At 38.9% G+C, this 27501-nt stretch overlaps 1 protein-coding gene across 1 annotated transcript in view; it reads left to right on the plus strand.

The window, feature by feature from the left end:
- Window positions 1-14932: 14932 nt before the first annotated feature.
- GASK1B (golgi associated kinase 1B) overlaps window positions 14933-27501 on the plus strand; it is a 48667-nt gene continuing 36098 nt past the window's right edge. The window contains exons 1-2 of the mRNA XM_023228214.3: window positions 14933-15332; window positions 16061-17194. Coding sequence (XP_023083982.1) covers window positions 16285-17194 — 910 coding nt within the window. The 5' untranslated portion in view covers window positions 14933-15332; window positions 16061-16284. The remainder of the gene's footprint in view (window positions 15333-16060; window positions 17195-27501) is intronic.

Genomic DNA, 27501 nt, shown 5'->3' on the forward strand with positions numbered 1-27501 from the left:
AAATCCTTTATATACTCATAATATTCTAAATCAAAAATGCATTTAATATACCTAACCTACCAAATATCATAGCTTAGCCTACCCTACTTTAAATAAGCTCAGAAAACTTACATTAGCCTATGGTCAGGCAAAATCATCTAACCCTAAGATTATTATATAATAAAGTATTGAATATACCATGTAATTTATTGAATATAGTATATGATAGAGTACAGTATCATTTTTCAGTCCTTGTGGTCACATGACTTGGAGCTGTGGCTCACTACTGCTGCCCCACATCATGGGAGATTATCATCTCATAGCCATAGCCTTGGAAAAGATCCAAATTCAAAATATGGTTTCTACTGAATGTATGTACCTGTTGCATCATTGTAAAGTTGAAAAATTTTAAATTGAGCCATAACTTGGGGACCATCTGTACAAATCTCTGCATCAATAAAAAATCTTTGAAATGAAAGTGATTGAAACTCAATTTGAGCTTGTTAGGCAAAAGGGTGAATTTATTGGCACATTAATTATAGTAAGGACAGGGAAGATGGAACATCGAACTAGAGGCTCTACATTGTATTGTTCTCTTCCTTCTCTTCCTGTGGTTCTTTCTAAACAGCGACTTCATTTTCTCAAGCTGGCTGAAATGATGTGCACTATCCCTCTTCCTGGGTTCATTAACTCATCGCTTCATGACTAGACAGTAAATGTTCTCAATTTAAAAGTCCTGGAAGAAGGCTAATATTCCAAGCTTGAGGAAAGTTCTCAACCCTGGACCAATTGCTGTTCTAACAGGGAGATAAACTGTTTTTGCCATAACTTAGCCATGTATTCATTCTTACATGCAGGACAGTGATGGGGTCTATTCCTAGAAGAAATGAAGAAAAAAATGGTAGGTAGAGAAAAGGTAGATGGCTATTATTAATAAATCATAGTTCCTTTTTCCATTCTCTCCTGTACTCCTCCACCCCCCTTTCATATAGTACAGAGAATTGGATTCGAAATTGTATGGATTGGTTGGGCGTGGTGGCTCACATCTGTAATCCCAGCACTTTGGGAGGCCAAGGCAGGCGGATCACCTGAGGTCAGGAGTTCCAGCCCAGCCTGCTCAACATGGCGAAACTCTGTCTCTACTAAAAATACAAAAAATTAGCGGGGTGAGGTAGCGGGCACCTGTAATCCCAGTTACTTGGGAGGCTGAGGCAGGAGAATTCGTTGAACCCAGGAGGCAGAGGTTGCAGTGAGCCGAGATTGTGCCACAGCACTCCAACCTGGATGACAAGAGCAAAACTTCGTCTCAAAAAAAAAAAAAAAAAAAAAAAAAAAAAAAAATTGTATGGGTCACACAACAAATAATAGCTAAAGCTAAAAATGAAGGCGAAAGAACAGCAGTTTTCAGTTTCAGTTGCAGTGCTCAAATGCCATCTAAAAAATAAAAAAAAATATATGTGAAAAACACTCTGAGCTTGAAAGTTCAGAGACCTGAATTTTAGTCCCTGATCTGCCTCTAACATGTGATCCCGAACAAGTGACTGACATTACTCTTTCTCACTATCAATATGCCAACAAGATGAAAGTCAACAAGAAAGATTTAAAAAGTAGTTTAGGAAAATCTATATTTAAAATGATAGAATGCTCTATATCTTCTGATAATGCTGTTGATTTAATTTAAGAAAATTAGATAGGAAAGTCTTGTATAGTGAAAATATCACTTAATTTGAATTTAAGAGTTCTGATTCTGTCTGACTCTCAAGTTATTTATTGGTAGGCCCCTCAAGCTGCTGCTTCTATAAAATCAGTGGGTTATATTTACTTTATCTCTTAGGCATCTTCCAGTCCTAATATTCCAAAAAAATACAATGCAACCTCAATTATTCAAACTTTATATTGCTTACTTCTTAGAAAATCGAAATGTGCTTATCCTTCTGGAGGTTTGTAGCCTTTATTAAATCTGAAAAATTCTTGGCTGTTTTCTCTTCAAATACTGTTTTAGTCCCATTTTCTTCTCCCTTCCTCTGTACCTTGAGTAAACCTTTTGATCATGTCTGGTAAGTTTCTATGCCGTTTCTGGATTCTCCATCCTCTTAACTGTCTGTGTGTTCAGTCTGGGTATCTTCTTCTGACCTACCTTTTAGTTTACAAATTCTCTTTTCAATTGTATGTATTTTGTTTTTTTAATGAGTGAACTATGAGGTGTTTATTGATAATTTCCTTGTACATGCACTGAATTCAGTGATTTTCCTTAATCTTTGGATTGATGTGTTTTTTGAGTTTGAAAATTCTGTCATTGTCTTTTAAAACATTGTTTCTGCCACCATGTCTTTCTCTTTTCTTTGGGACATCCAGTTACACCTATATGTGATTTTTTAACTGTATCCAATACATATTTTAAACACTCTGCTTTGATTTTTTTTCTATTTATTTTTCTAATACTTTGCTTTTATATTTAATATTTTCTAGGGACCTGTTTTTGATTTCATAAACCTTGTGTTCTGCTTTGTTCTATCTGCCTTTAAAATCAAATTTTTAAAAAAAATTTCAGATTTCTAAAAAATTTCAGACTAAGAATATCCACTTAATTTTTTTTTTTTTTTTTTGTTTGAGACAGAGTCTCACTCTGTCACCCAGGCTGGAGTGCAGTGGCGTGATCTCAGCTCACTGCAACCTCCACCTCCTGGGTTCAAGCAATTCTGCCTCAGCCTCCTGAGTAGCTTGGATTACAGGAGCGCACCACCACACGTGGCTAATTTTTGTATTTTTAGTAGAGATGGGGTTTCACCATGTTGGTCACGCTGGTCCCAAACTTCTGACCTTGTGATCCACCCACCTCGGCCTTTGAAAGTGCTGGGATTACAGGCGTGAGCCACTGCGCCTGGCCCCACTGAATTTTTTATAGTTTCTAATTTTCTGTTGAAATTCTCACACTCCTTATCTTTTGCTTTACTTTCTTTTATCGATCAATCTAAGTATTTTAAAGTCTGAGTCTCCTGTAGAACTCTCTCTAAGTCATTATCTCTGTCTTATAGGTAGGGAAACTAAAAAATTTCATGAAGAATAAAATCCATTGTACAGTGCATAATATAGTCAAAGATCTTGAAAAAGAATTGGTGTCTAAACCACTATTTTTTTACCTTTAGTCAATAAACATTATTCCTCTTTAGAGGAGGTAAAAAAAATTACCCATATAAAATATACTGAAAATAAGTGTCATGAAACATTAAACGATGAATAGTTTTAAATCGCTCTATTTTCTTTGCATGCATTAACTAGCACTTCAGAGAAAAATTAATGATAGCTTTTGTTATGGCTTCATATTTCTTTAAAATATTGACTTAAAATAGATTTCCCATCTGGGGAATAGATAAGAACTAATGCTGTTTGGTTTTAAACAGAATTGTGTTGTAATCTTCAAGCTAAAGCCATAGCAAAATAAAAAATGACAACATCACTGGAAATTTGCCTCAGTCTACTTACTGTTCACCATTTAATCATACACTTTTTAATTCTGGCAGAAAGTCTAAGGAATTCATGGATCCACCTCCTAAGCACATCAAGAATTGCTAATGCACTGGACAGCTAGAACAATGGCAGTAGAACATCTTAAACTTTTGACATAATAAAATAATCTTTTTCTTGTTTGGGTAACAATAGCATTAATACTTTATAGTTGTGGCATACTATAGTGTTAAAGATTAAATTAAGCAAGAGAGCACTGTTATACACTTTAAATAAGACTGCTACAACTTACACAGGCACAGTTTCAAACAAGACTAGTCAACCCTCATTATTCATTAGGACTACTTCATATAAGTAACCTACCAATAAGTAGCACTTTACAAAAGCCTCTTATCTACTGACTTACCACACAGGTCTTAGGAAAAATGTTTTATTTTTGAATAGTTATATGGATACTATAAAGATGGTGATTGTTTATCACTATGTTGTGAAATTTCTTGCCCTCCTTCAGTTTTTTTTTTTTTTTTAGTGGAGAAATGATTTTCTAAAAAGTCTGAGTCTTTAAGCATAGTTCACCTCCTGGTAAAAATCGCAGTGCCCCATTAGTTAATAATGCCATCGCAAGGCATCCTTTTCTCTCTTCTAATGTACGATACAAACAAAATTTGTGCAAGTCAAAGAGCGGGGCAAAGTTTTCATACTTCATAGAGCTTTAAGTAAGTTTATTTCATAGAACTGTGGGAGTGCCAGCCAAAAGAGCTTCCAGTATGAAACTTTCAGTTGCTTTTATGGAGATGGCCACTGGCAGCCTACCACCTTGGTCATGCTCGGTGGGTAGGCAGGGAGAAGCAGCTTGCGCAAACAGCACAGGAACAAGGCCTTTGGATGCATGCGGCCTCCCAGGCTCGTGCACTGCAAGCGCCAGGGACTCCAATAGCACAGAGCCCGGAAATTGGGCACGCAGTCAGGGGCGCCTGCAGGCACAGGAAGTGAGGCAGAGCTTACGCCTCAGGCTTAGGCTCAGGTTTCAATGACAGCAGCTGCATGCCTGCCTCCTCGATATTCCTGAAGGATGGAGCCTGGAAATTGTTTTTTTTTTTTTTTTTCTTTCTAAATTTCCCGCCTTTTCCCTCTGTGTTGGTCATTTGCTGTTGTATTTTTGGCATGTTTTATAATTTTCAGTCGGTTTTCAGAATATAGATGGCATACTGTACATTCTCTATATGATGTTCCCATAAAAGTGTTGCTTTTGTTTTTTAGTTATAAAGCACTTCAGTGAATGACTTTGATCCAGTTGAGACTTAGTTTTAAGTTTTGTTATACATGACCCTTTTAATTTGTTACTTACAGGATGTGACCATTAATCTTAAAAAGTAGCTTTGCCCGAGCCGGGTGCGGTGGCTCACTTCTGAAATCCCAGCACTTTGGGAGGCCGAGTTGGGTGGATCACGAGGCCAGGAGTTCGAGACCAGCCTGGTCAACATGGTGAAATCCCATCTCTACCAAAAATACAAAAATTAGCTGGGCATTGTGGCGCGTGTCTGTAATCCCAGCTACTCAGGAGGTTGAGGCAGGAGAACTGCTTGAATCAGGACCCAGAAGGCGGAGGTTGCAGTGAGCCGGGATCACGCCATTGCACTCCAGCCTGGGCAACAAGAGTGAAACTCTGACTCAGAAAAAAAAGAAAAGAAAAGAAAAAAAAAATAGTTCTGCCCAAGTCCTAGACCTGAGTTTAGCACGCTCCCTCTGGATTTCATTTTAATCTTTAACTCCTCAGTGCTGTTCAACTGCTGAAATCTGTGTTCAGCACTCGAGCTTTCTGTTTGCTGTTTCCCAGTATGTATCTTGAAGACTTGCCTTACACATGCACAAGTCAGAAATTTACCCACAATTTGAGGGAAACGAGGGTGCAGATTTGCAGACACTCTCTTAGCTTCCTGTCTTTTTCAATAGTTTGCTCCTCAAATTAGAGCTCCTTTGGCATCCTGAAACGCCAGACTTTGTCTCCTCTGGTATGTGAGATTCCTGCTTTCTTCTTGGGCTCCTTTCGCCTTCACCACAACTTGGAAAATGCCCCCAGGAAAATTCCCAGGTGAATGTTGAATACATCTTGTGTGCTTCCCTTTCTCAAGGATTCTAGCTGCTCAGTATTACTTGCACTGGCTCTCCAATGCTTTCAGAGGATTATTTTTTAGATATATTTTTTCCAATTTTTAAACTTATTTTTGGTAGAAGATTTAGTTAAATGTAAGCTACACTGTTGACTCCAGGGGCCAACATTTTAGTCAGTGAATTTTAATTTGAACTTTTTTATCTTTTCTAAATGTTATTTAAAATTATTTTAAATGTGTACTCAATCATTTTAAAATCATTTTGTTGCATGTTCCCTTAGTCTTCCTTTAAACAGTTTATCTATCTATATTTACGTTTGGATTCAAATAATTCCAAAAATTCTCTCTCTCTCTCTTTGTGTTTTTTTCCTTTGTATGCTTGTGATTTCTAATATTAACCACAGATAACTTGATGTCATTTATGGAAGTTTTAAATTTGAGAATCTTTCATTTTTAGGAAATTTATAAACAATGGATTATATGCGTTTTTTCCTTATTTATTCTAGGTCTAGGTTTTAGGTAAAAGGGACTTTGAGAGTTTCCAGCCTGACAATATATACTGCTTGAAACAGAAAGTTATACATTTTAATTTTGAATTGTGCTCTTCAGGAAAACTTGAAAAGAAATAAAAATGTTTCGTGATGAACTTTTGTTCACCAAGCCTCTCAGACACTTATATGCTTTGGCTGCAGAAATTCCAAACTCAACTTATTAAACTTTTTTATTTCACAAAGCTATATATTTTAGAAAGAAATCTATCCACCTGTTAGCTGAAATTCAATTAATTGTAAAGCATTTTTTTCTTATTTAACAAAAAGAAGAATGTCTTTTTTTTCCATGATTCAATAATAGAATAAGTGAAAATAAGCTTTGGGTCAGTTTGAAACTTATGACAGATTGGTAAGTGAATTATTTATCAGTGAAAATGAATTATCTATAAAACTACCCAAAGCAGTCCAATACTGTCACTTGGTAGACAAATTTAGTATGATTAGAATGGACATATTTGAGGTATGTAGGCATGATCTACTTAATTATATTGAGACAGATAGAATGGGAAGAATTGAGACCTGAAACTAGACATTTCTGTTCGGTTTGGGCAGGTCCTCAGGGTGATAGATGAGGATGAAGGTGAAGAACAGGATAGAGATGAAATTTTGAGAAGGGAGTCCAGCCTAGAAGGTAGGATCCTATAAGTCCCTTGACTGCTGGACCATTGTATATCATTTTAACTGCTACTTCCAAAGTGATTTCACAATGCCTGTCACATGATAGTTGCTCCAAAAATATTTTAAATGAAAAAATAAAAGAATAATAGAGGAGTTTAAGGATATGAAAACAAATACTTCAGTCTCTAATAAGTGATTACAGGTTTCTCCATAATAAGGAGATACGTGTCAGGAGAACTGACTAAATTCATCCAATAATTGGGCGACCTCTCCCTTGATCAAAGTATAAATGGGCGTGACCAACTCTGAATCTCATTTTGACCATAAGAAATGAATATTTCTAAGGTCTGTCTTTCCCCACCTGATAATAACCAAGCTGACTTTTTTTTTGATATTGTAAGGGCTTGCATGTATTAATTCATCTTTTCCTCACACCAGCTCTATGAGATGGATGCCATTATTGAGAAAGGTAAAACAAGTATTCAATTATGATACCTCCCTATTTCAATTATATTGCTATGAATCACCTCACTATAGCCTCATATAGGTTACCATAGACTAGTTCTAAATTTCAAAGGCAAAAATGGGCAAAGATTTGAATCCAAAGTAGCATGCAGAATATATTCCTGATTATCTTTTAAGTCTTTTGTTAAGTATAAAAGGAGACAGTGAAGCAAATTCTGGATAATTTGCTGCATTAGTAACTTAATAATACAACCGTTTCTTGAACCTGAAATCATGTATTGATCAATGAATCTTACCAACAATGTCTTACATCTTTTTAGAGAGTGCCTAACCATTAGTATCATCCTTGCAAGAAAAGAGAAAATAATGAATGAGCAATTACATCTTATAGCGTATCAAGCACTGTGCTAAGTGCTTTACATATAACATGCAATTTAATTATTAGAACCATTCTGTGTACTAGATATAATGATCTTAGCTTTTCAGATGAGGAAACTAAGCTAAATTAATTATCTTTCCAAAAGCACCTACCTGAGATAGGAATCTTTTTGTTTACAAATTCGTTAACTCAGTTAAATGCAGATTTATTGTCATAAATTATATTGTCTGGCTATTTCTCTAAGCAATTAGTGCAAAGATAAAACAAGGAGTTGCTTCTGAACCGATGATTACCTCATCGGTTGGCTTCATTCCCCAAAGAACTGCAATATAATATGCATTCTTAACCAAAGCACTGGTCATTTCCTGTGGAAAAATAATTGGAGTGTGTTATATTTAGAGAATGACATGTTCATTCTTATAAAAATATTCAACTTTTTTTTCTCTGTGTTATACTCCTTGGTATCTTTTCATCTTTTTATTTCAGAACCCATTCCAAGCGTCTAACCAAAAGCTTTTAGGCTTATAATTTTTGGCTATGCTACATGTTACATGACCATGGGAACCCGATGACTGCCCTTTGGAAAACAGTGTGATTTTACTATAAAAGGAGTCTTTATGGATTCATAACTGGTGATGGGCTGTCAAGGATTGATTTTTCTCTGGCACTTTTCCTTAGGCAGTCCCTCCACACCCAGCCATGAGTGCTCCTGGTTTTCATTCCATGGGCTATGAACTGTAGTTTCTCTCAAATTCCTTCTTTTTCCAGTTTCTACATGCTGTGAACGTGCTTTGAGAAGGAGCTTGAATCTATAGAGCTGAGTAGGTGAGAGTGGGTGGCTGGGCAGGGTATGTGATGTTAACACATTCCGTGTTTTTGATCCAAAGGATAAAATATCAGGAAGGAAATGGAACTCTCATAAAGACAGGAAAAGGAATAGAACAACCTTAGATAAACTGCAAATATTGTTTTGAATCTTCTCCCAACTTTTTGCTTTTCTGTCCACCTTCTTTTGGCATCTTTCTGTCTTCCTCCTGGCCTGCCCCATTCGTTTTGGGGCTTCTCACTAGGGCAGTCACCTGGAGGGCTTATTTCAATATCTGTATTGAAACAAGACTCTCCTCCAATTTCCGATTCCGTAGGTCTCAGGTGGGTTTCGAGGATTTTCATTTCTAACAAATTTCTAGGTGAAGCTGATGCTGCGGGTCCGGGGTCACACTTTGGGAACCATTGGCCTTGGGATGTGTTTTACCATCTTAATATGTTCGTTCATTCATGCATTTGTTAATTCAGTTAATGTCCAGGCAGTGCCTTACACATTGTGTACTCCCCACAGAATCCGGCTTTAGTAACAAGCATTGAGTAGGTCTTCAATAAATTTTAAACTGTTGTGCAACGTACATTTCTCCAAGTCTCACTAGCCCATGGCTACCTAGCATTCTTTGGCAGGAGTGACTTGAACTGTACTGACTTTTACCCTCTCCTGCGTAAAACAAGACCTCCAGCACCTCTCCAAAAAGCACTTATTGTGTCTTACGGATGCTTAGTCTTGTAGTTCATATGCTTATAACCCAGGTAGTTCTAGTTACCACACACAAGCCTCTCTCATGGATGTTTTCTCTCTGTGCAGCTACTTATGGGCAACTTACTGCTTCACCTGCTGCTGTTGCTGCCTTCTACGGTAACCCTGAAGTCCACAACATGGGAGCTACCCACCAGTGCTCCAGAAGTTGCAATACTTGAGAGGTAATGGAAAGGATGAGATGCTCCCTGACCCTGCATCACGTTTCTTCACCTTGCAAGCCAATGGCTGCTGATGCTTTGATATTGCACAGAATAATATATGAAAATATCTCCATCAGTGCCTTCCTGTACTTGTTCTTTTCTGGTGCTTGAATCCACAGTGCTGGGGAGGTGTGCGTGGGTGAATGGGTAGAGTATGTAGCATTAACCCAGTCTGTCTTTTCCAATCCAGTTTCACTATCAATTCTTAAAACTTGTGTATGTAGTTACATACCCCAACATTGTATCAGATAGGCGACATATGTCTGAATCACAGTAGGTGATCCAACTCAGTTCCAAAACTACCAGATACAAATGAATAAAGGATTCCAAATTTCTCTCTACATTCTTCTCCTGCAGTTTAAGGTGTTTATTTATAATCCCAATGCATTTCTAATGTTCCAAATTTAATCTAGTGAAGCCGGGGGCCTTTCCTTTCTTTAAATGTACTCTGTAGATTTTTTTCTTTTACATAAACTATACCTTAGGTGAGAAGAGAAAAAATAATTTGTTGGTCTGCACTAGTTTCCTGCAAGGAGCCCAAGGGTTGAGACAGTTTTATCCAATCTTTACTCCTTTACAAAGACAGAAAACTACTGCTGCGTGAGTTGTTCTGTCTATGCCAAGAATGACCTAGAACCAGTGTGTCTGTCCTGGTTTCTCCTCTGTGTGTGCCCTGGGGACAGAGATGGAGCAGAGTATCAGGACCTTGAGTGCCCATTTCTGAAACAGAGAAGCTTAGTTGTCTAGATTGTGTGGGGGCTTTTTGAAGAAATCCAGGGCAACCTCCAATTTTCCTAATTCTTACTTTATTCCATGATGACTCTATGAATTATCAGGTTTTAGAACTATAAAACAAATGGAAATTATTCTAACGTGCATAAATTATCTGATTATTAAGAAGTGAAATAATAACTTTATACATGTCTATCATTTCAAATAGATGCCAAATTGGCTGTCATACGTTTTATCTGTTTACCATATCATAGTATGTTCATGCAGACATCGCCCAGTTTCTGGTCATGTGGCAAAACCATTCTAACACAGACACAACATCAAATCATGGAATAAATGTTCCTAGGGAAACGAGGCAAATGGATTATTGCAGGAGAGTTCCATACCAGGAAAATGGAGGAAGGTGCATGGTTTAATAGTAGACAGAGGAAAGAATACCTAATACAATGCAATGCCAGGCATTTTATCTGCTGGAAATATGCCTATTTGGTGTTCTCTGGGTCATATATGAGTGATTAGGCTGTGGCACATAGTGTTACTTCATAGATTTGTAAGACCAGTTCTGAGGAGACAGGTAATTTTCTCCAAAAGCACTTCTCCTACTGCATATAGATGTACTAGTTTAGGTCAGCAGGAATGATGTCCTTAGGGGTGAGCAATCAACTGTCAGATAAAAAGTGCACATATTTCTATAAAATATGACATAATCAATATAACTTCTTTTGCATACTGTTCAAAAGACAAATATAGTATAGACTACTATTTAACACTTTTATGACAAAACTTCAAAGATTATAAAGTTGAAAATTTTTCAGCGGCAGGCAGGGCAGCTTGGTGCTGTCCAGGCCTGGTGTTGGAATGGATAGCAAAGATATTAGCAAATTCCATACAATAAGTAGGGCAAAGGTTGTACCCAGGAACCTATGCTAATGCCGGGATTATAATTATAGTAGGGTTATGGTTCCTAGAAATCAGGAATATGAGAAGCAAGGGATAGGGTCCCCCAGTGGAAGAGTCTGGGCAGCACTGAACCAGGAACAAGGTGTCCATCTGCAGGTCTGCAATCTGTGCAACAGGCCTGGGTCAACAACGGCAAAGAAAAACTCAGTACTTAGCTTTTCAGTGATTGGAGTCCTTATATATTGTCCTTCACTTTCCCAAGGGCTCTCAGGAGATGGGCAAGTTGCCACACAGTCACAGCAAGTGACACACCTGACAGGAGTGGGGGAAATGAGAGTGCTGTGCGTGGAAGAATGAGGCCCGATTCACTATCTAATCTGGTCCAGGAGTTGTCCCAGACTGAAGGCAAATAGCCTTCATCAAACTGGGATCTTACTATTGGAAGCCTTGAAGGATTTACAGATTACTTCATTGCCAGTGAAACCTAAGACATCATTTAATTGTAAAAAGGTGTTAATTTGCTTCTAGAACTAAGTATTTAACTCATAGTACAGTGAATTATAACTCTGCACATTAGAAGCTTTTAAAACTGTGGATTCCTGGGCCCTGCTTTAGATCATTTAGAGTCTCTGGGAAGATGGATGGGGCCTAGACGCTCATATATTTTTAAATTTTTCAGGGGTTTTTACTGTTCTTTAATATTTAAACTTAATTTTTAAATGACCGAAGTAATATGCATTTTTTATTGTAAACAAATTATTTGTCCTACTCTCCTTCTTTATAGATTTATAACATATATACAAGGTATAAAGAATATAGAATAAATAACTATCTACACCCTTTCCAATTTGATTGAAGGATAAGACATATATAAATATGGAAAAGTACAGAAATCACAAATGTATAGTCAATGTGTTTTCTCAAAATAAACATACTTAGGTAAATCCCATCTAAACGAAGAAATAGAACATTCCCACAATCCTGCTCTATTCATGTTTTCTCTCCATCACCATCCTTGCCCCTCCATAAAGATATAGAAAGGTCCCCAGGTAATTCTAATGGGCTCTACCATTATCTTACTGTCTACTTTTTCACTTTATTTCTCTTATTATTTTTAAGAAGAGACAATACTTTAGGCACGAGAATTATTAGTCTCTCTGATCTAATCTAATAATAATAACGAATGCTTTGAGTTCTATATGTGCACTCACAGATTATATTGTAAGTTATGAACGAATGTTATATTGTGGCAACAAATTTTCAAACTAACACTCATTCAAGGAATTTAGCTTTATTTTTCTAAAACCAAATTAAACTTCTCCGTGTCCCGTGCTACCTGATGGCAAAAAACACCTTTCCATTCAGTTTCAACAGAGACCATGAGCAATTGATGGCAATTGCTTCCACATTCCAAAATGAGGTATGGATCCGCTGTGCTGAGGGAAGTGGTTTGCTGCATTGGGAAGTCTGAGGTTGCTGGAGCAAATCATGATGACCATGTCCATTGGATCACTTGTGGGGCAGTACACAGAGGTCCAAGTTAGAAAACCAGCCTGCGGGTCAGCCTAAATGCTGCCTAAGAGATGAGGTGATCTCAACAGAACAGGGGGCTACCAAGTTCCAAGGGACTGAGGGGCCATCAACAGCCAGCTAAAGAGATGCTTTGATAGTGGTGTCTTTGAAGTGACTACAAGATGCTCATCGCAGAGTCAGCTTTACACACCTGCCAAACCTGGAGAGCTTATAAGTCAATTTGCAGCATTATCCATGGAGTAGCAAAACCATTTCTGCCATTATTGCCTCTCTCTCTCCACTACCTTGGAACAGCCAGAGCCAGGCTCAAAGTAGGGTGAGTGGCTGGGTGAGTGGTTAAGGAATAAGAGCTCTAGGCAGGAACCAAAAAGAATCTACGATGGATCTCCTCTGTCCCTTTTCAGTAGATTTTGGTTATGCTTTTTGAGGGACTGCTATCTTCTGGAGAAATTCTGGAAATTTAAAAGAAATTAAAAAAAAATTTACTCTGATATAGAATCAAACATATTAATTAGTTTATGTATATTACATGTCTGTATGTCTATGGCTAACAACTGGAGAACTTTTAAAAAAATTTAAGTATTACTGGAAAAGTCATGGGGTCTGCCTGAGTTTCCATTTAAGAAAGTTGAAAAGAGATATCAGGCCACAGAATAGGTTTCAATGGGCAGTGGAGGGGGGCAATCACTAAAATTGTGTTCTGATTATATCTGACAAGCCCGGTTTATCCCGTGTATTGGTTACATCAATATCTTGACTACAAATAATTCAGTGTGCTTGTCCTCAATTCTACCGTGATAGCTTTGCTGTGGTGCAATGGTGACTATGTGTCGAGGCCTGGGCGGAGGAGACAGGCTTCCGAGCAGTTTAATGAGGCATCATGGGGGATAAAAACACACACATTGCTGAATATTTCAAATGATCATTCCAAGGCTGCTATCTCATTCGATCCTCACAAGAAACCGAGGGAGTAAGTGGTATTATTTTTCTTCTCTTACACATGAGGGAAACTTAGGCAGGGTAAAATGACTTGCCACAGGGGACCACACGTAAGAGTTAAATGAGAAGAATTTAAAGCCAGGCTTCCTCCCTCTTCAGCCTATTCTCTGAATATCATAGTTGAGAGTAGATAGTGGAGCCTCCACTAATCCCTATTGTGGCTATAGCAAGGGACAGTGTATTGTTCTTTTTCTAGGAGACATTTTTGGAGTGGGGTGGCAAGGTAGTCAACCAGATTTACTAACTCACACAACTCACCCTATCTCCTAGGCATTTCTTCATGAAAAAAGTAGCTCTAAAAACAGCTGGAGGAGACTTCTGGTTATTATAACTGGCCTCTGCCAAAGGCTTACTTTTAATTTTTATAGAGCCAAGTCAGTTGTTCCTTTGACTGTGAAAATAATAAGATGATCATAAAATGCAGCTTTGGTATGGTTTTCTTGCAAGAAGTTCACATTTTCTATCTAGAAAATAATTCTGTGTGTATGAAAGTATGTGCCTTAAGAGTTTTTGAGTGCAAATAAAATTGCTTTGATGCCTGAATTCTCGGAAAGTTTAGGCAAAATACCCAGGTACTTCCAGGCACTATAACATACCCAGGTACTATCAAAAATACCCAGGTACTATCAATATTGGGAATATCAAAATACCCAGGTGCTATCAATACTGGGATTGCTCCTTCTCATTCCTCCATGTGGCAGGACTTTTAAAGAGGAAAAAAGGACTGAGTTTAGAGTGCTAAAATAACAGCCTGATTATAATTTTCGTCAATTTACCACTTGGACGTTTATTCTCTCCTTCCATATATATTCCAACTCCTTGCTCTTTTTGCATTGTAAAATACAGTATTTTTAGGAATATACACCATATGCTAATCTTTTACCCACTCTTCAGTATCACAACTTTCTTTCTCTGTGGGTAGGAAAAATCCCTGTCCCCTTTCTGTCTTCTTGCCTTTTGATTCTATTTGTCATAGTGTAATTGAGACCCCAAGGTCATCAGCCCCTGCTTTTGTGCTAGGACACGCAAACCACCCGGGCCAATCCCTCACCTGTTTTTTTTAAAAAACCTCCAATCAGAGAGAATCCACAACTTCTTTTGGTGAACTATTGCATCGTGCAACTGCACACTATAAATGTCTTCCCTTATCTATGCGCACTCTTATCTCACTGTTCTATTTTTTCCCCCTCATTTATATTAACTCTTTCTTACCTTTTTTTTCTGAACTTCTAGGCCTTCTCTTTCCAGAACTGGTGGAAGACAAATGAAACGGCCAAGATGGTAAGGTTAGTAGTTCCTGGGAACGCTTATGCTCTAATCCCAAGTTATGCGGGATGGACACTCGAGGGGTGATGGCATTCCTTATTTTACAAGTTACTCCCTTGGCTGCGGCTGCTCCACCAAGATAGCAAACTCTCGATATTTTGAACTTCATGAGACTGACATTTCTGAGTCTGTTTTTGCAAACACAACACTAGAGGGCTCCCAGGGGTTAAAAATAAGTGGAAAGTTATTTGAATGAAAACTGATTCTCTACCGCATTTCTTTTTTCCGAATTTAAAATTAATGTTTATTTTGTTAACTATTGTTTTTAAAAGCCTTATATCTCTTAAAACCATGCAGCAGTCACTTTCCAAGTTTTGCTTTGCAATCAGTAGTTTTCAAGGGACATTTTAAAGCTGAACTGAAATGTTTGAAATGTGGAACACTCTTGACCGTGAAATATGTTCTACTTACATGCCTCAGCCTTTAAAAGTTCTTTGCATTAGAGTCAAGGATTACATTCTTCCTGGAGCCAAGCATGGGGCCAGCTGTGTAAGTAAGGTTGCTTACGAGTTTCTTCTTTTTCTTTTTAATAGTGAAAAAACAGAACTAGAGATGCTTTTATTTTCTTTCAGCTGACTTCGGTGGAAAGTAAAGAAATAAAAAGCAGTCAGAGTTGTGTTGTGTGTGTGTGTGTATGTGTAAGAGAGAAAGAGAGAGAGAGAAACAGAATAAATGCAACTGTTTCCAACATATATGGACATTTAAGGCTTTGTATTATACTAACAATGTAAGCTAATGGAACATATTATTAATATGAAGAAAAATTTGTACCATTAGACTAAGAGAATATGTTTCTAAATTTTATTGTTAATACTTGCTGCTCGTAGTTGGTTAATTCAGGACTTTAAAAAGTAAATATGGTATAGTTACAGAGTTTTAAAAAATCATCTATTACTTGTCTTAAGTTCTTTCTGAATTTCAAAAAGGAAAAGCCCAGGTTTGTCACATTTTAATGCTTTTGCTTCAGAGTCAACTTAAATGACTCTAGGTACAAGTTATAAAACACTCTTGGATTTTTGTGGCTTGTTTTCACTACTTTAAAGTGACTGTCAAATCTATACATCTATCTTGTTTTCATGGTTTTAAATTTTATTTTTAAAAACATTTAGTGGTGATATTTATGAAAGGAAATGATGACTTTTTTTCTTTACTCTTGTAGAGGAACTTAAATGGTTTGAGATTGTGACTCATTTAACTCTGTATCCATTCATTCCCAGAAACAAGCCACATTTCTCCTTGGGGATACTGATAGTTTAAAAGGTTTGTTGTGTCTGAAACATTCCCGGCTTCATCACCAACCCTTTCCTTCCACCTCTACCCACTGGAGACCATTTATATCCCGAAGCGGACGCGACAGCTGAAGTCAGGAAACTATGCATTACATTAGCAGGAGCCAACTGCAGACTTTAAACTCTGTTCAACATGTGGATGCGGCAGAGAAATGACCTGTCCAGACAAGCCGGGGCAGCTCATAAACTGGTTCATCTGCTCCCTGTGCGTCCCGCGGGTGCGTAAACTCTGGAGCAGCCGGCGTCCAAGGACCCGGAGAAACCTTCTGCTGGGCACTGCCTGTGCCATCTACCTGGGCTTCCTGGTGAGCCAGGTGGGGAGGGCCTCTCTCCAGCACGGACACGCGGCTGAGAAGGCGCCACATCGCAGCCGCGACACCGCCGAGGCATCCTTCCCTGAGATACCCCTGGATGGTACCCTGGCGCCTCCAGAGTCCCAGGGCAATGGGTCCACTCTGCAGCCCAATGTGGTGTACATTACCCTACGCTCCAAGCGCAGCAAGCCGGCCAATATCCGTGGCACCGTGAAGCCCAAGCGCAGGAAAAAGTATGCAGTGGCATCGGCTGCCCCAGGGCAGGAGGCTTTGGTCGGACCATCCCTTCAGCCGCAGGAAGCTGCAAGGTTAGCTGATGCTGTAGCACCTGGGTACGGTCAGGGAGCAAACCTGGCTAAGATGGGAGAGCCAGCCTGGAGGTTGGTGCGGGGTCCGGGAGTGCGAGCCGGGGGCCCAGACTTCCTGCAGCCCAGCTACAGGGAAAGCAACATTAGGATCTACAGCGAGAGCGCCCCCTCCTGGCTGAGCAAAGATGACATCCGAAGAATGCGACTCTTGGCGGACAGCACAGTGGCAGGGCTCCGGCCAGTGTCCTCTAAGAGCGGAGCCCGTTTGCTGGTGCTGGAGGGGGGCGCACCTGGCGCTGTGCTCCGCTGCGGCCCTAGCCCGTGTGGGCTTCTCAAGCAGCCCTTGGACATGAGTGAGGTGTTTGCCTTCCACCTAGACAGGATCCTGGGGCTCAACAGGACCCTGCCGTCTGTGAGCAGGAAAGCAGAGTTCATTCAAGGTAACAGATTCACATGCTTCGTTATTTGCAGCTGTTGGGGATTCGGGTTCATTTTCTCTTTTCCCTCACTGTCTTTTTCTAAATGATTTTTCTCCACCCACGGTTCACATTTGGACAGCAGCAGCAGCAGCAGCAGCCTGTCTTTCCATGCGCTTGGCATTCTTTATTTTCCCAGCCTGGGAGGATATGAGAGTTCCAGGGAAAATGCTGTATTGGACATACAAGAGTAAGCTCATACTGTATAATCTTTGCTCTCCATTTCCCTCGCTGCACTTCCCAGTGGTTTATTAAATCTAATTAAAGCCAACGGCAATTTGCATGATGAGGAGAGGAAGCTAGGCTGGAGGCAAAGAACTTGCTGACAGTCAGGCATACTATTAAATAGGTTACTATGGGAGGAAGTAGAAGTTTTTAAAAGTAAGGGGGAAGCGGGTTATCTTTCTTGAGCAGATGGAATCTTCTTAAGGGGCGCAGAGCCAGACCATGTTAGGTTCAACCCCTTGATTTTTTTTCCAATGGATTTAACCCCTTTATTTAACAAATAAAAAGAATGAGGCAAAAATTGGTAATTTGTTCAGTGTGTATACTAACTAGCTGTGTGGTTTTATCAAGCCCCTGACTATGGTCCATTGAGCCTATCTTTCAAGATTCTCTCTTCTTGGGTGACAAACATTTTGGCAGGGTCTAACATATGTAGCCACTTACTGCAGTTGCCAGCAAAAGGATTGGTCTGCGGTCATGCCCATGCCATATAAAGGATATTCTCTGAATATTAAAGCTATTCCAGGGTTTGAATACAAAGTACAGTGAGTCAGTGGCTTATGTTTGAATGCAGAATGATGCCAGAAGTTACAACTTTGAATCCAGATTGGCTCAAGAGGCTAAAACATACCCTAAAGAGATTAAAAGCTGAAAGGATACTTACTTTCTCCATGTCACCATGAAATTTAGCATTTCAATGAGGTTCCCAGGGAGCCTACAATGGAATGGATTAAAATCCCTTGGAGTGGCTGAGACCCAAACTGCATTTCCAATGGCTTTAGCATTATAATTTCATTTTAGAATGGATACTCCTTGAAGCACCAGTGATTTACTTAGAAAAACTGGACATTCATTACTGATAGTGGTTCTTGTCTAAGTGCTCCAGATTCACAGGTATGCTTTGATGTCTCAAGTTTACAAAGCAGTCCACCACAATTATGCCAACGTAAGAAACCCTCTCAAACATTTAATCTAATGTTGATAGAAATGAATTTTGTATTGGGTGTCCAAAATTTGTTAAGGATTATACAAATTGATTCATATGTGTTGGCTCCTAGAATTCTCATAGCAATGCTATGATGTAGGGACTATTATTATTTCCATTTAGTAGGTGAAAAAATTGAGGCTTATTGAGACAAAGTAATTGGCCTCAACTCCCACAGCTAGTAAGTGGCTAAACTGGGTTTTGACTGTAGGCCCAGCAGACTTCAGAACGTAACTTCTTGGCCACTGGACTTAGGCGAATATGTAACTTATTCTCCAAACTGGAACCGTGTGACATGAAAGGAGCTGCTGGTGGGCATTGGGACAATAGGCACAACCGACTGTTCTGAGCAGAGCAGGGCACAGGATCCCCCTTGTTATGCTGTAATCCCATTCATTTTCACGTCATAAAGGCCCTAGAGAGGAGAAGAGGAACTCCTGGGTACATCCTGAGGCACGGTTCTCTGATATGTCCTTTGAGCTTCCCTTAGACACTCTTGGATGGAAGTTGAGAGAATACAGTAGTGGCTAAGAGCCTGGGCCCTGGAGTTGGACTAACTAGGTTTCAACTTACCAATCTTATGACTTGGAAATGTTGCCATGTCTCTTTATGCCTCAGTTTCCTCAGCTGTAAAATGACAATACTGCCTGCCATATAAGAGTGTTGTTAGTTAATATATGGAAAACATTTAGAACCAGTATTTGCCACAGGATAAACCTTCAATAAATATTGGTCATTATTATTATTATACCAAGCACAGGAGGTACCAAGTTTATTGAATTCCTCACATAATCTCCAAGTCTCGTGTATTATTTCCTTATGTGATAAGACTATGGCTAAAACTGCTTAATCAAACTTTTGTAATCATGATTCCTCTTAGATATTTAATTCTTTGCTCTGAATTTCCAGCATCTTTGAGAACAAAAATTCATTTGAAGGAGGGGTTTATAATCTCAATATAGCCTGGATATTTCTCTCTCCTTTCATATGGGAGTGGTGATGGAAAGAAACTAATAAGGTTATACTAGTATGACTCCATTTAATAAATAAAATCCCTAAGATTATATCTCAAACAACATTCTCTCTTTGATACCTTCTTCTACTTAGTCATTTAGAGTCACAAAGTCACGTCAGTTTCTTCAGGGGCTCATGAAATGATTTCATATAGTTATGAATACTCTACACAATATAATTCTACTCAAGCAGACTGTTATAGTGATGCAAAGTACATAAATAGAACACTTCTGGTCATGGTATAGACAGCATTAGGTTCTCAGTATCTCTACCCATCCACCTATTTCTAGTCTTTTCCTCACTGTGTCTTTCTTCCCTGATTTCCACAGAAGTGTGTAGCTTTCTTCTAGGGCCCTCCTGTTCTGTTGGTCAAAGTTTGAGTTTATTTGAGCCTCTCAGTCCACCCAGAGAGGCAACAGATCTTACCTAGTTACCTAGCATCTTTTTCAGCTTGCTCTATATCGTTATATTGTATAATACATATTTGTATTATAATCATTTACTTCATCATCTGTTCCTCCCCACTACTCTCTAGGTCTCTGAAGTCAAAGATACTTCCCGTTTTCTTTAGAATTGCATTTCTGGATCTTAGTGGAGAGTCTGGCCCATAGTAGATGCTCAATAAATATTTTGAACGAATGAAGGAATGCGTTCAATGCTTATTCCTTGGACTCTAAACAGTAAATCTATACTGGAAGCCACTAGCTTCTAATACTTAGGATGCGTAATAACATTTTTAGTCTTAAGTCCAGGCTAGACTTTCTCCTGGAGGATCTCATAAGGAATTCATTGTGGATGTAATAAAAAATGTTTTTGGTAGCCTCCTCACAATGCAAATGAAAGGTTTACGGGGCTTATTCTTGTGAGGACTATCAATGTGGTGTGTTGGCATCACACTCTAGTGTAATTTGATAATGAGTTTTCTGCAGGAGGAACAACAGGATTTAATTTAGGTATATATTTCTCTGATGATCAGGCTTGGTCTGGGAGTAGATCTTTTAATATTTGAGACAGTGAGAAGCCAGCAAAGGCTGTAAGTAATCTGCCCTAAATGTTGTTTCTGTTCTGACTTTTGATTAATGTTTACAAAAATAAATTTATATCTGGCACCAAGGAAGTGGTTAGTCTGTATTGCAAGTTGAATTTAGATATTTAAGCTGTCTTAGTTAATTTTTCTAAGAATCCTATGCAGTAGACTTTTTAAACCTCAATTTAGAGATGAATGAAAGGCAAGAAAACTGCTCAAGGACATGTGATGAGTTGTCCAGCAAAAATTTTTGTCTTCTAATTTCCAAGTCTTTTCTCTCTTCACAAATCTGCTTCCCTCAACAAATCCTTTAAGGGGCCTTAAGGTAAGTCGTCTTTGTCTATCACCACAGCCTACTAGGAAGTATAGTTATTTAATATAATGAAACAGATTACTTACACACTGAAGCACAGATATAGCTATGGGAACCTCCTTTTTTTCCTCAAGGAGACAAAGCAACCTTAACCATAGCTAAGAGTCATTGAATTTTCCTAGATATATATGCCAAGCACCGTTCTAAGTACTGTGCTTGCATTATTTCATTAAATTGTCATCTACCAGCTGCATCCAGGTGACATAGAGTTTGGGGACTCTGACAAACATTTAACAAATATAGAAGTTGAGGCCCAGAGTAATTATAAAATGGATATGTGAGGTGGAAAGGGAGATGTAAAAAGGAATCAAATGCTGTGAATTGAATAATCTGCCTGCGCCAGCCTTTCAGATAAAGCACTCTGTTGATTTAGTCAAAAGACAAAGAGTTCCAATTAATAAAGGTTATCTTTAGGGTTTTTCTAAATTGGCAGAACTGGTGTGGGTGATCCAGTCAGCTAGCTCAGTTTAGTCTTAGACAAGATCTTGATTGTGTGACCTGATGAGTTCTAGATGATTCTTCTTGAATACAAAAAGATATGTGAAATTAGTGGACTTACTGGTATTGTACTTTATAACAGACTATTTTCTGACAGGTTATGCTCCAAGATATCCTAGAAAATGAGAAGGGTGCACTTGAGGAAGGGCAAGATAGTAATTAAGTAGGCAGAGCCAGCAGTGTGCCACAATATAAGATCCAGCAGTTACCACTGGAGCAGATTTTCATCCTATATGTTTCTGTGTAGGAAGTCTTACAATGAATTAAAATATAGCATCAAAGGGCCTTAAAATGTTTGTGTGCAATAAAGAAGTATTTTTCAATTGTGACAAAGAATCTAGTGTTATGTATCACATAGTACTTACACTGTATTTGATGTGTGTTGTCTATTATATCATCTGACAATTTTACACAGCAGATATTACTCTTATTTTAAATAGGGGAATCCTGAGGCTCAGTGAGCTTATAAAATTTGCCCTACATCACCTACCTAGAGAGCAATGAAATTGGAATTTGTGCCCAATTCTGTCTCTGACACTGAAGTTTCCTCATGTTGCTTCTGTTAACCCACACTACCTCACAAATATAACTTACTACAATTATGGGGTAATGTCAAAAATTTACAAATTTTAGCATGATGGTTTCCGATTTTACCACTATGCCAACATTTCTATTTAATTTCTTTTTTCAATTCAATAATCTAATATTGATAATATTTTTACTCAAGTGCAGTACTGATGTATCATTGTGAACACTGCTACAAGTTTTTTTCGTGCAAGCCAAGGTGCCAGTGCTTACCAGATTTTCTTGTTTACCATAAACAATCACATGTGTATCAATGTGACGGAACATACTTGTTTTCTGCCAAATTTTCCTTGCAAGAGTCTCAAATTATTATAAAAGTCACCAGATACTGTGTGGTGCTGATACATTTTGATAATTAAAAAAGCGAAAATATCCTAAAGTATTTATCTAGGATTAGACAAAGCAGACTATGTCCATGTAAAAATCAAGAGAATAAAAACAGAGACAACCCAGCATGCTTCTGTGATCTCTGATTTAGCAGCTTTGCCAGAGCTTCCCCTGTAGTCTGCACAGTATAATGTGAATGAATCTCAAGGCACACCATTTTGGTAGCATTTAAGCATTATACTATTTTTCATGCCCAGCATGGAAGACACATTATGTATGCTTTATTTTTAGGATGCTGCTTTATTCCACAGAGCTGTCAGACTGAATTAAGGTAGGCTAGTTCCAGGAATTCTGTATGTCAAGGCTGCTTACATGACAAACTGCAGGCATCCCACAAACTTCCATTTAAATTCATTGTAGATCCCAAGTTGCTCACTGTTTTCCAACTTGTATTGCCTCTTCGTATTATAAAGTAGGAGAAATATGGTGTGTGTTTTTCACTCTCTTTTCAAGCCTATGTGAGCAGCACTGAGAGTTCTGGGTGAATGTGCAGTTGCCGAGGCAGAGGGATGGCAGCTTTGCGTTTTATGTTGTTTCAGGCTCTCAGGTAAGGACATAGTCATTTTGCAGGGAGTGTTGAGAATAACACAGATGTCCTCACAACTTGGGAACATACTGGCTTCCAAATCCTAGAAATCTTTGACATATAGGCAAACTTTGTGAAAGTATTTATTTAGGAGTGTATAATCATGTTTTATTTTTCAAAAAGTTGGATTGAAAGTATGTTGTGTTCTTCCTCAGAAAAGCCCTAAGGCTATTTCTTTATGAATCAAATTGAGCTGGGCAGCTTAATACATTCATTCATCAGTGAACAAAAGTTTACTGAGCCTCGGCTCTAAGCAGCGCTGTGCTCCAGTGTCCTCTTGTTTGCTCACTACATAACTTCATAGGCAAACGGGGAACCGGGCAACCTTCTCTGCTGTGTAATTTGTCCCTTGGTCCCACACACAGCTGGGATAAAAGGGGCGATAAATGGTTGCCACAGTACTCACAGCATAAGAGATGCATGTGCCTTAACTCCATGCAACCTATTGTCTTCTGTAGGATCACATTTATCTTTTCTTTCTTTAACATGTATTTATTGAGCACGTGCTGTGTGCTAGCCACTATTCTGGTCACTGGGGCTGCATCAGTGAACAAAACAGTCAGGAATCTCTGCTCTTGTGGCACTGACCCTACAGGGCCATGTGTGAGTTCAGTGTTCTGGAGGAAATCTTCCTGTCACTGATGTGAGGACTCACTAAGCACCTTCCCAAGCTCAAGGAGGTGGGCTCTTCAGTGGGAGTGAATCAGCTGCTGTCTCTGAGTTGATGTAAGGATCACACAGGTGCAGGGGTGCTAGATAGCTCTTCCTACCTAAGTTAAAGAAGAATTGTCACAGTTTCAATGTCTTTGTAATCAACTCAATTCAATGGCATTTTTATGTGTGAGGCACTGCCCTAGGTACTAGGGAAAAGTGGTACAGTTTGTAATTCAAATAGCTTTGTGTTTTGGGGTGTTGACGGGGAATGTAGACTCCTTGCAGGTGAATCCGGATTCTGCCACTTGCTAGCTAGGTGATCTGGGATAAGTTACTTAATCTTTCTGTGTTTTATATTTTATTAGTATAATAGGGATGATGATAATAAAAACAGTGATGATAACATTACTTATCTTAGAGTTGTCATGAGAATTAAATGAGTTAATATGTATAACATATAACATTGCTTAACACATACTAACACCTTTTTTTTCTTTTACTTTTTTCCCGAGACAGAGTCTTGCTCTGTCATCCAGGCTGGAGTGCAGTGGTGAGATCTCGGCTCACTGCAACCTCTGCCTCGTGGGTGCAAGTAATTCTCTTCCCTCAGCCTCCTGAGTAGCTGGAATTACAGGTGCCTGTTACCACGCCTGGCTAATTTTTGTATTTTTGGTAGAGACAGGGTTTCACCATGTTGGCCATGCTGGTCTTAAACCTCTGACCTCATGATCCACCTGCCTTGGTTTCCCAAAGTGCTGGGATTGCAGGCGTGAGCCACCGCGCCCAGCTAACGCTCTTGAATGCCACCTTTTTCATGCCATTTCTAAGCTGATGTAGTTCTTTGTGATACGTTTCTTTAGATTTTCTTAGTTGGTTTATCCAGATTGATGTTTACTTGAGTAGAATAAAAGGGCACCTAAATTTTTCATTTAAAGAAGGACCTTGGAGCTTATAGAGGATAATAACGAGATCTCTTATTTGTGGCATGCTAGGCAGTTTGCATCCATTATCTTATTAAATGTCACAACAGTCCCCTACATCAGATGTTCTTATACACATTTCCTGAGGGGAAACTGAGGATGAAAGAATAATATATGTTCCCTGAAAGCCCACAGGTAGCGTGCAGTAGGGCTAGGATACAGACATGGGTCAAGAGGACTCCATCGCCTCATTCCTCAAAACTGTGGCTTACTGCCTCCTGCTATCCCTTCACATCATGTGTGAGCCTTCACTGACTGCAGCCTGGGGCCTTCCCTGGTAATCATCCATCCAGATTGTGACCGCTTTTCCCATCGCCTTGTCTCCTGATTCCGGAATGTAGCCATGATGCCTAACTGTTCCCCTTCTCATGATAGTAATCCGGGGTCAGAAGGAGAGAGGCAGTAGTGTTTCCACCACCCCTATTTTCATCGTCCCAATGTATAAGAGATACATCGGAGTGGATAGTTGAGCACAAGCTGGACAGAATGAAGCCATCAAAACCTCTGCACATCCCTGGCTCTATTTCTCAAGTTTTTCTCTAATCCTTCCCAATTCATGTTGAGTGGAGACAGTGAAATTACACCTTACTAGGATGTCATGCCAGGCAAATTTTTATTCTGGGTCCATGGACCATTCCTTAGACTCTAAGAGCTATACATGAACATTGGGGGAATCTGCAAAAATGCATTCAGAACTTTTGAGTGCTTGCTTTGTTCTAGACACTGCATCAAAAGTTGGAGATCCAGAGGGCTGAGAAGTAGCCTCTTCTTCAGAGCTCTCAGCTTGGAAGACAGGAGACAGTTAAGCAAACCTACCTTACAAAAAGGGTGTGATAAAAACATCCACGGAGATATTTTTAGGAGGCCCTGTCGGCAAAGAGAGGGAGAATTAAGCCTAGAATGTGTATGTAGGGGGTTGAGTGGGAAATTATAAATACTTTTGGAAGAGGTAATGCCAGAACTGGTTCTAAAAGTCACTGTGGGTGGTGTGAGAGATGGGATGGGTGCAGAAAGTATAGAGGGAACAGACTATGAAAAACGTGTGAAAGCAGAGTGTGTTCAGGAAATTGCAAATAGTTCTGAAAAACAACAGATTAGGGTTTGGGGGGCATGATGTGAGGTAAGCTGTGGTAAGTAAGAGTGAGTGTGTTTTATGTCCTGTAAGAAGCCTGGACTTTATCTTGCAGAAAATAGGGAGTCACTGAAGGGTTTGAAGAAAGGGAGTGATGTCATGGGCTTTGCACTGTAAGAAGTAAGAGGGTCACTCAGGTCAGGAATTCATGGATTTAACTGGATTAACAAATGCTAAATCGCCCAGGACTGAGTCACCTGATGTGACCAAGACTTTATCTGCAAAATGTGATTGTAGAGTCTGGCACAGTGACCACATCGTCACCACCCTCTGAAGGCAAATTTGATTCCTGTTTTTTAAAGTGGAATATTGAGACAGGAAGGGTCTCGGAGTTTCCATTTATACAGCAAAAGTTCAGCGCAGACCTAGAAAGCAGAAGTTCCTGCCCATTCGTCGGAACAAAGAAGAACGCTTGTTTTCAGAGGAGAACTGGCGATTTAGGTTGTTTAGGTAGTTGGTGATGAATGAAGTCATGAGATATTCTCCTTTCCTGCTTCCTTGACTTCACACTTAGCTAACTCCTTCGGAAGTATGGAGATTATTTTAACTCAGGCCTAGAGAAAACAAACTATGAAGTGAAAAACAGTTAGATAAATAAATATATGAAACATATTCTGAGTCACCCAGAGAGCTACTTCTTTTTTATTATTTAATCTAATTTTCAGTTGAGTATTTCTATATATTTATGGGCACAAATTGATTTTTGATATATGCTTACAATGTGAAATTATTAAATTATGCTAATTTAAAAAATCCATCACCTTACTTTTTTAAAAAATTTAAATTTTAATTAATTTATTTTTAGGCTTCTTCGAATCATAGGATTATCTTTTTTTTTGGTGAAACATTGTAAATATATTCTTTTAGTAATTTTGATATATACGTTGTATTATTATTTATTATAGTCACCATTCTGTACAATAGATCACTAAAGCTTATCTGTCCTGTCTATCCAAAACTTTGTACCTGTTGATCAACCCTTTTCCAGTTTAACCCCCTCTCCCAGCCTCTGGTAGCCACCATTCTCCTCTCTACTTTTGAGTTCCACTTTTTTAGATTCCACATATAAATGAGGTCATGCAGTATTTGTCTTTTTGTGCCTGGATTATTTTGCTTAAAATAGTGTCATCCAGGTTCATCCATGTTGTCACAAATAACAGGATTTCTCCCTTTTTAAAGGGTGAATAATAGAATTCCATTGTGTATATGTAACATAGCACATTTTTCTTATCCATTTTCTGATGATGGACACCTAGGTTGCTTCCATAACTTAGCTATCATAAACAGTGCTGCAGTGAACATGGGAGTACAGACATCTCTTTGGCATACTGCTTTCAATTCCTTTGGATAGATACCCAGAATTAGGATTACTGGATAGTATGGTAATTCTATTCTTAGCTTCCTGAGAAACTTCCATACTGTTTTCCATCATGGCTGTATTAATGCACATTCCAACCGGCAGTGCTAAGGGTCCCCTTTTCTCCAAACCCTCACCAACACTTGTAATCTTTTTGTCTTTTTAATCATAGCCCTTCTAACTGGGGTGAAGTCATATCTTATTGTGGTTTTTATTTGCTCTAGGACAAATCCCTAGATTCAGGACTTGTTTGGCCATATAGAATCTATGCCTATGTAATCTACAGACTCCTACCTCCCCACCTACTGTTTTTAAAAATCATGAAAACCTTATAGAGGTTTATTTCTTTTTGCATTAAAGTTTTCCTTCAATGTGTTGTTGACAGTTGCAATGGAGCCCAAGAGAATTTGTTTCCTATAACAAAGATGCCACTCAAGTTTGACTGGCTTTTGTTTTCTTCAATGGGTA

This window comes from Piliocolobus tephrosceles, chromosome 3 (genome assembly GCF_002776525.5).
Source record: "Piliocolobus tephrosceles isolate RC106 chromosome 3, ASM277652v3, whole genome shotgun sequence".
Classification (NCBI taxonomy): domain Eukaryota; kingdom Metazoa; phylum Chordata; class Mammalia; order Primates; family Cercopithecidae; genus Piliocolobus; species Piliocolobus tephrosceles.